This window comes from Silurus aristotelis, assembly GCF_946808225.1.
Source record: "Silurus aristotelis genome assembly, chromosome: 6".
Classification (NCBI taxonomy): domain Eukaryota; kingdom Metazoa; phylum Chordata; class Actinopteri; order Siluriformes; family Siluridae; genus Silurus; species Silurus aristotelis.
In genome coordinates this window covers 30,062,380-30,076,636 of record NC_139579.1, presented here as the reverse complement: position 1 = coordinate 30,076,636, position 14,257 = coordinate 30,062,380, and the positions used below count along the sequence as shown (strand labels likewise).

Sequence of the window (14,257 nt, the reverse complement as noted above, 5' to 3'; positions counted from 1 at the left end):
TATAATGTTCTGTGTGTGTATATGTGTCTCAGTGTAGGGTGTGAGTGTGTAGGGTGAGTGTGTATAATGTTCTGTGTGTGTATATGTGTCTCAGTGTAGATTGTGAGTGTGTATGGTGAGTGTGTATAATGTTCTGTGTGTGTATATGTGTCTCAGTGCAGGGTGTGAGTGTGTATGGTGAGTGTGTATAATGTTCTGTGTGTGTGTATGTGTCTCAGTGTAGGGTGTGAGTGTGTAGGGTGAGTGTGTATAATGTTCTGTGTGTGTATATGTGTCTCAGTGTAGGGTGTGAGTGTGTAGGGTGAGTGTGTATAATGTTCTGTGTGTGTATATGTGTCTCAGTGTAGGGTGTGAGTGTGTAGGGTGAGTGTGTATAATGTTTTGTGTGTGTATGTGTCTCAGTGTAGATTGTGAGTGTGTATGGTGAGTGTGTATAATGTTCTGTGTGTGTATATGTGTCTCAGTGTCGGGTGTGAGTGTGTATGGTGAGTGTGTATAATATTCTGTGTGTGTGTATGTGTCTCAGTGTAGTGTGTGAGTGTGTAGGGTGAGTGTGTATAATGTTCTGTGTGTGTATATGTGTCTCAGTGTAGGGTGTGAGTGTGTAGGGTGAGTGTGTATAATGTTCTGTGTGTGTGTATGTGTCTCAGTGTAGATTGTGAGTGTGTATGGTGAGTGTGTATAATGTTCTGTGTGTGTATATGTGTCTCAGTGTAGATTGTGAGTGTGTATGGTGAGTGTGTATAATGTTCTGTGTGTGTATATGTGTCTCAGTGTCGGGTGTGAGTGTGTATGGTGAGTGTGTATAATATTCTGTGTGTGTGTGTATGTGTCTCAGTGTAGTGTGTGAGTGTGTAGGGTGAGTGTGTATAATGTTCTGTGTGTGTATATGTGTCTCAGTGTAGGGTGTGAGTGTGTATGGTGAGTGTGTATAATATTCTGTGTGTGTATATGTGTCTCAGTGTAGATTGTGAGTGTGTATTGTGAGCGTGTATAATGTTCTGTGTGTGTGTATGTGTCTCAGTGTAGATTGTGAGTGTGTAGGGTGAGTGTGTATAATGTTCTGTGTGTGTATATGTGTCTCAGTGTCGGGTGTGAGTGTGTATGTTGAGTGTGTATAATGTTCTGTGTGTGTATATGTGTCTCAGTGTAGATTGTGAGTGTGTATGGTGAACGTGTATAATGTTCTGTGTGTGTGTATGTGTCTCAGTGTAGATTGTGAGTGTGTAGGGTGAGTGTGTATAATGTTCTGTGTGTGTATATGTGTCTCAGTGTCGGGTGTGAGTGTGTATGGTGAGTGTGTATAATATTCTGTGTGTGTGTGTATGTGTCTCAGTGTAGGGTGTGAGTGTGTAGGGTGAGTGTGTATAATGTTCTGTGTGTGTATATGTGTCTCAGTGTAGGGTGTGAGTGTGTATGGTGAGTGTGTATAATGTTCTGTGTGTGTATATGTGTCTCAGTGTAGGGTGTGAGTGTGTAGGGTGAGTGTGTATAATGTTCTGTGTGTGTATATGTGTCTCAGTGTAGATTGTGAGTGTGTATGGTGAGTGTGTATAATGTTCTGTGTGTGTATATGTGTCTCAGTGTAGGGTGTGAGTGTGTAGGGTGAGTGTGTATAATGTTCTGTGTGTGTATATGTGTCTCAGTGTAGATTGTGAGTGTGTATGGTGAGTGTGTATAATGTTCTGTGTGTGTATGTGTCTCAGTGTAGGGTGTGAGTGTGTAGGGTGAGTGTGTATAATGTTCTGTGTGTGTATATGTGTCTCAGTGTAGATTGTGAGTGTGTAGGGTGAGTGTGTATAATGTTCTGTGTGTGTATATGTGTCTCAGTGTAGATTGTGAGTGTGTATGGTGAGTGTGTATAATGTTCTGTGTGTGTATGTGTCTCAGTGTAGGGTGTGAGTGTGTATGGTGAGTGTGTATAATGTTCTGTGTGTGTATATGTGTCTCAGTGTAGGGTGTGAGTGTGTATGGTGAGTGTGTATAATGTTCTGTGTGTGTATGTGTCTCAGTGTAGGGTGTGAGTGTGTAGGGTGAGTGTGTATAATGTTCTGTGTGTGTATATGTGTCTCAGTGTAGGGTGTGAGTGTGTAGGGTGAGTGTGTATAATGTTCTGTGTGTGTATATGTGTCTCAGTGTCGGGTGTGAGTGTGTATGGTGAGTGTGTATAATATTCTGTGTGTGTGTGTATGTGTCTCAGTGTAGGGTGTGAGTGTGTAGGGTGAGTGTGTATAATGTTCTGTGTGTGTATATGTGTCTCAGTGTAGGGTGTGAGTGTGTATGGTGAGTGTGTATAATGTTCTGTGTGTGTATATGTGTCTCAGTGTAGGGTGTGAGTGTGTAGGGTGAGTGTGTATAATGTTCTGTGTGTGTATATGTGTCTCAGTGTAGATTGTGAGTGTGTATGGTGAGTGTGTATAATGTTCTGTGTGTGTATATGTGTCTCAGTGCAGGGTGTGAGTGTGTATGGTGAGTGTGTATAATGTTCTGTGTGTGTGTATGTGTCTCAGTGTAGGGTGTGAGTGTGTAGGGTGAGTGTGTATAATGTTCTGTGTGTGTGTATATGTGTCTCAGTGTAGATTGTGAGTGTGTATGGTGAGTGTGTATAATGTTCTGTGTGTGTATATGTGTCTCAGTGTAGGGTGTGAGTGTGTAGGGTGAGTGTGTATAATGTTCTGTGTGTGTGTATATGTGTCTCAGTGTAGATTGTGAGTGTGTATGGTGAGTGTGTATAATGTTCTGTGTGTGTATATGTGTCTCAGTGTAGATTGTGAGTGTGTATGGTGAGTGTGTATAATATTCTGTGTGTGTGTGTATGTGTCTCAGTGTAGGGTGTGAGTGTGTATGGTGAGTGTGTATAATGTTCTGTGTGTGTATATGTGTCTCAGTGTAGATTGTGAGTGTGTATGGTGAGTGTGTATAATGTTCTGTGTGTGTATATGTGTCTCAGTGTCGGGTGAGAGTGTGTATGGTGAGTGTGTATAATATTCTGTGTGTGTGTGTATGTGTCTCAGTGTAGGGTGTGAGTGTGTATGGTGAGTGTGTATAATGTTCTGTGTGTGTATGTGTCTCAGTGTAGGGTGTGAGTGTGTATGGTGAGTGTGTATAATGTTCTGTGTGTGTATATGTGTCTCAGTGTAGATTGTGAGTGTGTATGGTGAGTGTGTATAATGTTCTGTGTGTGTATATGTGTCTCAGTGTAGGGTGTGAGTGTGTAGGGTGAGTGTGTATAATGTTCTGTGTGTGTATATGTGTCTCAGTGTAGGGTGTGAGTGTGTAGGGTGAGTGTGTATAATGTTCTGTGTGTGTATATGTGTCTCAGTGTAGGGTGTGAGTGTGTAGGGTGAGTGTGTATAATGTTCTGTGTGTGTATATGTGTCTCAGTGTAGGGTGTGAGTGTGTAGGGTGAGTGTGTATAATGTTCTGTGTGTGTATATGTGTCTCAGTGTAGGGTGTGAGTGTGTATGGTGAGTGTGTATAATGTTCTGTGTGTGTATATGTGTCTCAGTGTAGGGTGTGAGTGTGTATGGTGAGTGTGTATAATGTTCTGTGTGTGTATGTGTCTCAGTGTAGGGTGTGAGTGTGTATGGTGAGTGTGTATAATGTTCTGTGTGTGTATATGTGTCTCAGTGTAGATTGTGAGTGTGTATGGTGAGTGTGTATAATGTTCTGTGTGTGTATATGTGTCTCAGTGTAGGGTGTGAGTGTGTAGGGTGAGTGTGTATAATGTTCTGTGTGTGTATATGTGTCTCAGTGTAGGGTGTGAGTGTGTAGGGTGAGTGTGTATAATGTTCTGTGTGTGTATATGTGTCTCAGTGTAGGGTGTGAGTGTGTAGGGTGAGTGTGTATAATGTTCTGTGTGTGTATATGTGTCTCAGTGTAGGGTGTGAGTGTGTATGGTGAGTGTGTATAATGTTCTGTGTGTGTATATGTGTCTCAGTGTAGGGTGTGAGTGTGTATGGTGAGTGTGTATAATGTTCTGTGTGTGTATGTGTCTCAGTGTAGGGTGTGAGTGTGTATGGTGAGTGTGTATAATGTTCTGTGTGTGTATATGTGTCTCAGTGTAGATTGTGAGTGTGTATGGTGAGTGTGTATAATGTTCTGTGTGTGTATGTGTCTCAGTGTAGGGTGTGAGTGTGTATGGTGAGTGTGTATAATGTTCTGTGTGTGTATATGTGTCTCAGTGTAGATTGTGAGTGTGTATGGTGAGTGTGTATAATGTTCTGTGTGTGTATGTGTCTCAGTGTAGGGTGTGAGTGTGTAGGGTGAGTGTGTATAATGTTCTGTGTGTGTATATGTGTCTCAGTGTAGATTGTGAGTGTGTATGGTGAGTGTGTATAATGTTCTGTGTGTGTATGTGTCTCAGTGTAGGGTGTGAGTGTGTATGGTGAGTGTGTATAATGTTCTGTGTGTGTATATGTGTCTCAGTGTAGGGTGTGAGTGTGTAGGGTGAGTGTGTATAATGTTCTGTGTGTGTATATGTGTCTCAGTGTAGGGTGTGAGTGTGTATGGTGAGTGTGTATAATGTTCTGTGTGTGTATATGTGTCTCAGTGTAGGGTGTGAGTGTGTAGGGTGAGTGTGTATAATGTTCTGTGTGTCAAGTCAAGTCAAGTCAAGTTTATTTGTATAGCGCTTTTCACAACAGACATTGTCTCAAAGCAGCTTTACAGAAAATAACAGTGAAGGTGAATGGTGTGCGTTTGTCCCTGATGAGCAGCCGTGGCGACAGTGGCAAGGAAAAACTCCCTTAGATGATATGAGGAAGAAACCTTGAGAGGAACCAGACTCAAAGGGGAACCCATCCTCATATGGGTGACATCAAAAGTTTGGTCATAAATCTTTCAACAATACAGAACAATTTGTGATCATCATAGATCATGTGATCATAGTGTGTGTATATGTGTCTCAGTGTAGATTGTGAGTGTGTATAGTGAGTGTGTATAATGTTCTGTGTGTGTGTATGTGTCTCAGTGCAGGGTGTGAGTGTGTAGGGTGAGTGTGTATAATGTTTTGTGTGTGTATATGTGTCTCAGTGTCGGGTGTGAGTGTGTATGGTGAGTGTGTATAATATTCTGTGTGTGTGTGTATGTGTCTCAGTGTAGGGTGTGAGTGTGTAGGGTGAGTGTGTATAATGTTCTGTGTGTGTATATGTGTCTCAGTGCAGGGTGTGAGTGTGTAGGGTGAGTGTGTATAATGTTCTGTGTGTGTATATGTGTCTCAGTGTAGTGTGTGAGTGTGTATGGTGAGTGTGTATAATATTCTGTGTGTGTGTGTATGTGTCTCAGTGTAGGGTGTGAGTGTGTATGGTGAGTGTGTATAATATTCTGTGTGTGTGTGTGTGTCTCAGTGTAGTGTGTGAGTGTGTATGGTGAGTGTGTATAATGTTCTGTGTGTGTATATGTGTCTCAGTGTAGGGTGTAAGTGTGTATGGTGTTTAATGGAGAGTCTAAGTAAGTATGCAGAGTTGAGAGTTAGGGGCCGACCTCTAGGGCCCGTTCAGTGGCAGCTTCATTTTGCTGGGATTAAAACTTATAATCTTATCATTAGAAGTCCAACATCTTAACGACTCAGCAACCCTTGGCAGTTGTATATAGGTTGTGTATTATTTTCTGTTTCTGTATAGTGGGTGTGAGTGGGTGTGTGTAACTTTGTCTCTGTGTATGTGTGTGTGTGTGTGTGTGTGTGTGTGTGTGTGTGTGTGTGTGTGTGAGAGAAAGACTCAGGGTCAGAACTGAGATGAAAGGCTGTCAGGCATACTTCCTCTCGGGTTTTGTGGAGCAGATCTTTTGTCGTCTCCAGCTCGAATGCTAACTTCTTCTTCTCCTCCAGACATGCCTCTAATTTATTCCGTAACTCTGATCGAAACACACAAACATGCAAAAATATTTTCTAAAGCAAATTGACAAATCACATCCTAACAGTGACAGTTCATCAGTGTGTATCTATGGCATAGTTTATCAAATGTATCTATGGACAAATGAGACAGTCCCCAGGAAGGAAGGAAGCGTGGTTTCTCCAGTGAACACTATGAACCAATAGTGAGCATTGACACAACGGAAACACTTTATTTCAGTAATAAATCCTGGCTCAAGCCACTGCTTCAAATAAATTTATTCATATAAAGAAATAAATAAAAACAACGTACCTGAGATGACAATCTGGCAGTGGGAGGAGCTACAGATTTCAGCCTCTTCCTCCTGATGATTTTCCTCCTCGTCGCTCAGGTTGATTTCGGCGATGACGTTGGCATCTAGATGCGCCATGTACATCATACTTTTCCTCTTTAGGGAGCGGTTCTGCCTGTTCAGCTACACACACACAAACACACACACACACACACAAGCACAAATACTGTAATAGTGTTTTTTTTCAGGGAAGGCCTTAAATATTTGAGCCAAAAAATCTTCTATTACAATCTATTGCAATCGCATGACATCGTAGTTCGGCATTCGGCAGACGCCCTTTTCCAAAAGTGACTTATTTATTTAATTCATACAACTGAGCAGCTATGGGGTTAAGGGCCTTGCTCAGGGGCCCAGGAGTGGCACCTTGGTGGGATTTGAAAGTTTGGATTCAAAGTCCAATGCCTTAACCACTAAGCTACCACCTCCCATTTGAAAACATTTGGTGCATCATGAAACTGAAAATACAACAAAGGACACCAAGAACTGTTAAGCAGCTACACTTCTGTATCTCAAGACTCCAAAATCTAGAGGAACATCTTCCTTAATATAAATGCAAATGGGGACTAAATGTGTAACGGGATGTACAAAAACAACATCAGATGTCCACAACCTTTGTCCGTATATTTAAATGAAGCACAATGGTGAGCAATTGATTTCTGTCTTTGTGCAATGTAGTAATATTGTCACCTACGAGCATAACAATCTGACTGATGTCTCGATATTAACAGATTGAAAATAAATTTTACAGATCTTCTCTCTGAAATACCAGCCTTTGCACATCCTTTTTTTTTTGCTTAATCAAACGCACACACAGCGGTGAAAAGAGCAATAATCAAGGGTAAAATAAGCTAGTCACACAAGGAGGAGGAAGCCGAGAAAGAAAGATAATTACGGTACTTTTATCAGATACGACCATGTAAATATCAATCACGTGCCGTATCGCGTTCAGCCGAGCAAATTCCCTTCCACGCCACCCTTTTTGTTTTACACTTCGACATACCGGCGTGCTTTCTTTAAGGTTACATTAACGGCCTTAAAGATCGCCCGCGAGAGGCCGCTAAGTGGGGACAGGACCAGTCAATAGCATTGAAGGCATTTGAATTAAATAAATGATTCCTGAATGACATATTGGTCGGAGCCGGGCTGCGAAATTGGCCCGTCTATACGCCGCCTCGATTTAACGAGCATTTATTAATGGCGGCTCCGTCGGGACCAGGCGACACACGTAGCCATTTCCTGATGATGTCCTTTACTTTGAATGCGTGTATTAGAAAATACAATCAACAACACATAATGCGAGGATAAACACACACGCTAAGTGATAATCACCCAGCATTGATGAGAGCGAGAGAGAGAGAGAGAGAGAGAGAGAGAGAGAGAGAGAGAGAGAGAGAGAGAGAGAAAGAGAGCAAATGCGAAATTACACATTTGCAGAAATCAGTCACACACACTCAGAGGTCGCTACTCCCCCCAGGTTGCCCCCCCCCACCACTTTCCCCCCCACAACACATCAGCACCTCTGAAAATCATCATCGTCAAAACAAAATGTCATGTGTTTGGATTGCACTTTGATTTGCCAGCCGCCGCCTGCTCTTTCCTCTGTTACTGCTGTTTTTCAATGCAGGATGTTCCAGAGTTTAAGAAATTGATTATGATTTTTTTTTTGTCCTTTTCTTCTTTTTTTTTCGGCCGACAGCAAACGGGGCCAGGTTGGCAGACAAATTACAGGCATCGGAAACGATGAATCAAACGTGCGAAACGTTGGGCGGTTATTAGACCTGATTCGCTCTGCTCTCCACCGGTCTACACGTACAGAAATTGTGTTCACCTATTTAAATGTAAATGAACCGATGCTGTCATTTGAACTATCTTAAAAAAAAAAAAAAAAAAAAACACGAGAATAAAACTCAGCTTGTAATATGAAGTTTGCTTGCATTGTATTTCAGATTAACATTTATAAAAAAAAAAAATCATCTAAACATGTTATTTATTTCTGAACACAGTAAATCGAAATGCTATCCAAGGTGGAATACACGGCACCGGCCCATAAGCAAACACTCATACACACACTCATTTACACCTAGAAAGAAGATGAATTGAGTCTGGTTCTGTTGAAAGATTTGTGCCGCATCAAGGAGCTTTTCTGTCCCCGTTAATTAGGGACTAAAAAAACACTACATTTTGATGTGGGATAATGTCTATTGTTAAAAAGTGCATTAAATTCTGAATTGAATTGTTGGGCAAGGGACGGGGTAGCTCAGGCTAACACTGCTGGGCCCTTGAGCAAGGCCCCTTAACCCTTAACTGCAAGTCGCTCTGGATAATGCCACTGTGTAGCATCTGGGAACTGAGGAGGCCAGTTGCTGAAATTCTGGAAGAGAAATGTTGACCCGTGTGTGTCTGATACAGGATTCAATCTGCTCAACAGTTCTGGGTGTCCTTTGTTGTGTTTTTCATTTTATGATACTCCAAATCTTTTCAAATAGGAAAAGGGTAGCTTAGTGGATAAAACATTGGACTTTGGATCTCACACCATACCAAGCTGCTAATCCCGGGGGCATCTGCCAATCCCAAGGGCATCCACCAAAATGCCTTATTTAATGCCTGATATAAAGGTCAGGGGTTCAAGACCTGATATCGCCAAGCTGCCACTCTTGGGCCGTCTTAAGCAAGGCCCCTAACCCTCAGTGTTTCAGGGGTGCTGTTACATGGCTGACCCCGAGCTGTGCGCTTCCTAATATCGCATACTCCAGATGCAGAATCCCAGACAGCAACCTAAACTTACAATCGCCTCATTGGGTACCTAGTTGAAGACTTTTGTTTTATTGAACATGATTTTTGAACATGGTTAAACCTGATAAAAAATAAAGCACCACAATGTCTAAATCTAAAATGTTAAGAAAAGTAAAGAAAAGCAAAAAAAAAAAAAGCAAACTGACACCAAAGTACTTCGGCTTGAGGAATGCTCCATTCAGCTCTTTCCACAACAAACACCAATATGCACTCGCTCTTGTTTATACACCAAACTGCCTAGAATGCTGAAATGGGTTCCATCTATCTTTAAAGTCAATCGCCGTACTCACGGGACCAGCAGAAGTGCTAGAGTGGTTAACGCTAAAAACGGTTTATCTGAGAGGATAAAATGAGACGGTTCGGCGTGACAGTGTTGGAAGAAGACAGCTCTCACAGGAGCTGTTAAAGCCTCCTGCTGTGAAACCGCAATTCATCAGGCAGGCTGTGGGGCCGTACACACTAGAGATGGCCCAAAGAGGGTCCGGAACAAAGGACTGGAGAGACACACAGAGAGTAAAAGGGGGTTTTCAAGCACAGTGGCCACCAGCATTAGTAGGACACACCAGCATCTTCTTTAATGGGACAGAGGAAGCATTGTGATTGGCCAAATCAGGCTTTTCTAAAGCACATAATGCCAGAGCACTACACTGCTCAGCTGTGGGGGCTATTTCCTGTTTGATGGACAGCACTGAAACACCAAAAGCAGGAACAAGCTGTGAGGAACTTCGGACGAGCACCCCCTGGCAAACCGAGTCAGAAACACACGTACAAAATATTACAGGAAACCTGAAAACAAGGACTAGAACAATGTGTTTTCACATTTATTCCTTTTTTTTTTTTAAACAAACAAATAAAAGGAATCTCAAAAACAGTCAGTGGTAAAGGTTTGTGATGTATACTGCTCTAGGATAGCGGGGGAAATATTATAGATTATATCATTCTAAGAGTTAAAAATTAAACCACATTAATATATTATGCCTTAGAGCCTTGTGAAACACCTGTCAGAGAAATAAAGCTTGCTTGCTTCTAAGCACGATATGCCTAACATGCCTTGAGAATAAAAAATAAATCACTATTAATATACACAAAGATATTTAAAATTGAGCCTGGAAACATAAACCCCCCGAAATCATTTAAAAGTATAAAAAATGTACAACAGCAATTAAAAAAATGAACCCATCATTAAATTGTGAAACGGAGCACATTAAAAAGATAACTCTAGATCCATCCTAGCGCTGTTTCTCTTCCTCCTTTCACTACAAGCACAAAACGCAGTGGTGCATCACCTTCCCACCTCCCTTTCCTCTCCCTTTCAATCTTTTCATCCCTTGCTCCTGCCCTCCTAGCTGCTGTTCTCTCATCATGCTCTCCCTGCATGGGTCTATCAGACAGCAAGGCAGTAGAAAGCTGATTCATCCATCAAAAAAAAAAAAAGGGAGCTCAGAAAAGAGGCCATGATCTCCGTCCACAAGCTGCCTCACACACCTGGCTCACCCGAACGATGTTTACACACCCTACGCTCCGACCTCCTGAGGCCTACAGCAAGCCCTGCTCCGGATTCACTTCTTTTACAGGTGTTATGTTAGAGCCTTGCCTGACTACCTGGGAAATATCTGCTTTTAATATCAAGTCTTTCAAGCAATAATCAGAGATTATATATATATATATATATATATATATATATATATATACACACACACACACACACACACACACACACACACACACACACACACACACACAATATATTTATGCAGATCTGATATCAGTCATGTAGTAAAGTCTGCGTTTAAAAAAAACTAACTTTAAAAAAAAACTAAATGTCACCCAATATTGTTTATACCCAGTTGAAAAACCCTTCAATCAAACTATCTATCCATCTATTCATCTATCTATCCACCACCTATCCATCCATCCCTCTCTCTCTCTCTCTCTCTCTCTCTCTCTCTCTCTCTCTCTCTCTCTCTCTCTCTATCTATCTATCTATCTATCTATCTATCTATCTATCTATCTATCTATCTATCTATCTATCTATCTATCTATCTATCTATCTATCTATCTATCTATCTATCTATCTATCTATCTATCTATCACAGCTTCCTGATCCAGCCATAAGAACAATTTCAATAATTGTAATTAGATAGATAGATAGATAGATAGATAGATAGATAGATAGATAGATAGATAGATAGATAGATAGATAGATAGATAGATAGATAGATAGATAGAGCTAAATAGAATGTTCTAGAATAGCATAGATCCGAATAGAATGTTCTAGAATTGCACAGAGCTAAATAGAATACTACAGAATATCACAGCTGATTAGAATATTACAGAATAACTGAGCTGAATAGAAAGTTCTAGAATAGCATAGAACTGAATAGAAAGTTCTAGAGTAGCATAAAGCGGAGGATAATGTTATAGAATAGCATAGAGCTGAATAGAATATTCTAGAATTGCACAGAGCTAAGTAACATACTACAGAATATCACAGCTGATTAGAATATTGTAGAATAACAGAGCTAAATAGAATATTCTAGAATTGCACAGAGCTAAATAGAATTCTACAGATTATACAGCGGATTAGAATATTGTAGAATAACAGAGCTGAATAGAATGTAATAGAATAGCATAGAGTTGAAAAGAATAGATATAAAATAGCATAGAGTTGTGTAGTGTATAGCACAGAATAGAGTTTTAAAAAATAATAATATATAATAGTGCAGCGAAAAAAAAATAATAAATAAATAAATTTAAATTAAAAAGAAAAGAAAACAGTGAACCTTAGTTGCCAGGGCCTCCACCGTCTGCCTGCAGGTCTTTTCAACCTCCAGGTTCTCCTGCATGCTGCTGACCTCCTGGAGCACCATGTGTGACACTAGAAACAGACACACAATTTTTTTTTTTTATACCAAACATTTCTGCTTTTATACTGTAACTCCACTTGATTTCCAGTTCTGTTCTGCAAACTATAAAAAGCAGCAGGAGGAAAGCCAACATGGTCTCGAGACGTTCCCCTTCAATTAACACACATCATGAGGTTCATCTCACAGCGGCGTTTAATTGTGTTTACTGTAAACCCGACTCTAGGTGTATGCCTTCGCAATTAAGTGTGAGGTTCGGCTGGTTAAACTCATCCTCAGTGATCAATAAAAGCTGTTCCTCTGCTCATCTACTTGCACGCCAACAGGAGCCGACTGGTGTAACGGCTGAACTGATGATTATAGTAAATAAGTGAATGTGATATATAAATAATACATCATTAGAACACATTTCCATCAGGGATGTGCATCTCCATAACTGAGGCTGATGCAATTTGCACCTCGATGCGTAGTCAACAACACAATACATTAAAGATACATAAGAAGCAGCAACCGACAAGATGCGATCCGATTCCCCCCAATCACGGTTCGGTCCGATCCGATTTCCGTTTCATCCAACACAGCGCAGTTCAGTGCAATATGATGCGAAGAAAGAAAATTCGATAAAGGTACGCCACTTGTATTTCTATGGTTCACACCGTCAGCAAATCATCAATTTACTTAAGTGCCTTCTTTTCCAGAGGTAGAGTTACAGCTCTACCTCTGCCATGTTAATCTGTATTCTATGTGACTCTCAGGACACGCCTCGGACTCCGTAGCGTTGTGAAACGTAATATATTTACGTAGCGAGAAGAATTTGATCTACGTATAAAATATTGTATTGTTCAAAACGTTGCATTGCGACACAAATGGCACTTTTAAAACCTTCAAATTTTATAGTATACATATATTTCTTGATTTTTTTTTTTTTTGGTTTATTCATTATTTCTTTCTTTTTATTCTTCAGGAATAAGAATACATGATCACACAGACTCCTGGACAACCGACTCCTCATGCGAATACTTGGTAAAGACAATCGCATTGCTTCTGTTAACCTGAAGATCATCGCCATTTTTTTCCCCATCGTCCTCTCTCCTCTGCAAAACCCTGATTAATACAAGCGATGGAATTGATACCTTCTCTTCCCCAGGTGTCTGTGCCAACCTGATGACTGAATTATGATCAGTTTGCACTCGGAACAGACCCAAATCGCACAGAATTAAATCCGGCTCTTGTTTCAGTTTTAATTTTTTTTTCGAAATGCGTTTATTCGTCGTGTGCCAGCAGCTCTGGTGTTAAAACCCCTCGGGTTTGATTGACAAGTTGTTTTAATTGAACTATTTTCTGAAGGAGGCACGAGGCGGAGCAGGACTCGTAATGCACGTGGCGCTGCCCTGATTCGTGTCAGTAATCACGCGGCGACACCGGCTGCAGCCCCGATCGCTGTCACTTAACTAATTACACATTGTGGCTGAGAGGCGAAAACATGAATTAGTGCCGCGGCGGACCGAACGCCTTGCTCCCGATGACACCAAATTAAAAGTTGATGAACGGTGGCTTCCCTCCGCCGGCCATTAAACTCTATTGAGCTGCCAGTTCCAGGCTGCTCTTGTCCTCCACACACACACACACACACACACACACACACACACACACACACACACACACACACACACACACAATCACTCATTATCTTCTTTATCTCTTTTAACGTCTCTTTCGTCCACTGTACTCTCTCTTTATTAGTGAATATAACTCCGACATGCTAATGTGTGTGTGTGTGTACGTGGGCACCTTAATACACTATTCTACTGCAAACTCCATGCGCTCTCTTTGTATGTGTCGTTCTCTACTCTGATTCTGCACATAAAATTAAATCTGATCATCTGATCATCTCCCTTTATTTCTATTCTTAGGTGCTCATGAAGCATTTCACCAACAGACCTGGTGTAGAACAGACATATTATAGGAATGTGATAAAGGGAAGATAGCAGTATGGGTGTATATACGGACAATCGGTGGCTACAAACACCTCAGAACGTTGCCATCACTTAACGTTTTATTCGCTAGTTAGATGTTAGGGCTGTGTATCGTATATACAAAGTAAGCGAAGCGATATATTTGGATGTTCCTTCTTTAAGAAATAGGATACAACAAGCTTTTCCCACCTGGATTGGGGCATTTTCTGCCATTCTTCAGGGCAAATCCTGTTAATCTGGGTCGAGTTGGATGGGGAGCGTCAGTGGACAGCAAATTTCCCGTCCCTACAGGGATGTTCAGAGCTCTGGCTTAAAACTGAGGTCCTGAACACTGTGAAACAGGTTTTTATTGAGGACATCTATGTATTTAGTACATTCAGCATTGCCTCAACCGTGACCATTTGCCCGATTTCTGCTGCAGAACACAAACCCCACAGC

The 14,257-nt window shown here is 41.2% G+C and overlaps 1 protein-coding gene across 2 annotated transcripts in view; it reads right to left on the bottom strand.

Moving 5' to 3' along the window:
• shtn1 (shootin 1) overlaps positions 1 to 14,257 on the bottom strand; it is a gene marked incomplete at its 5' end in the record, with an annotated part of 54,268 nt that overhangs the window by 22,804 nt on the left and 17,207 nt on the right. For both annotated transcript variants that reach the window (XR_014534103.1, XM_083544703.1), the window contains 3 exons: positions 5,759 to 5,856; positions 6,147 to 6,309; positions 11,763 to 11,857. Coding sequence is in view for 1 of the 2 variants with exons in the window: in XM_083544703.1 (XP_083400829.1) it covers positions 5,759 to 5,856; positions 6,147 to 6,309; positions 11,763 to 11,857 (356 nt within the window). The remainder of the gene's footprint in view (positions 1 to 5,758; positions 5,857 to 6,146; positions 6,310 to 11,762; positions 11,858 to 14,257) is intronic.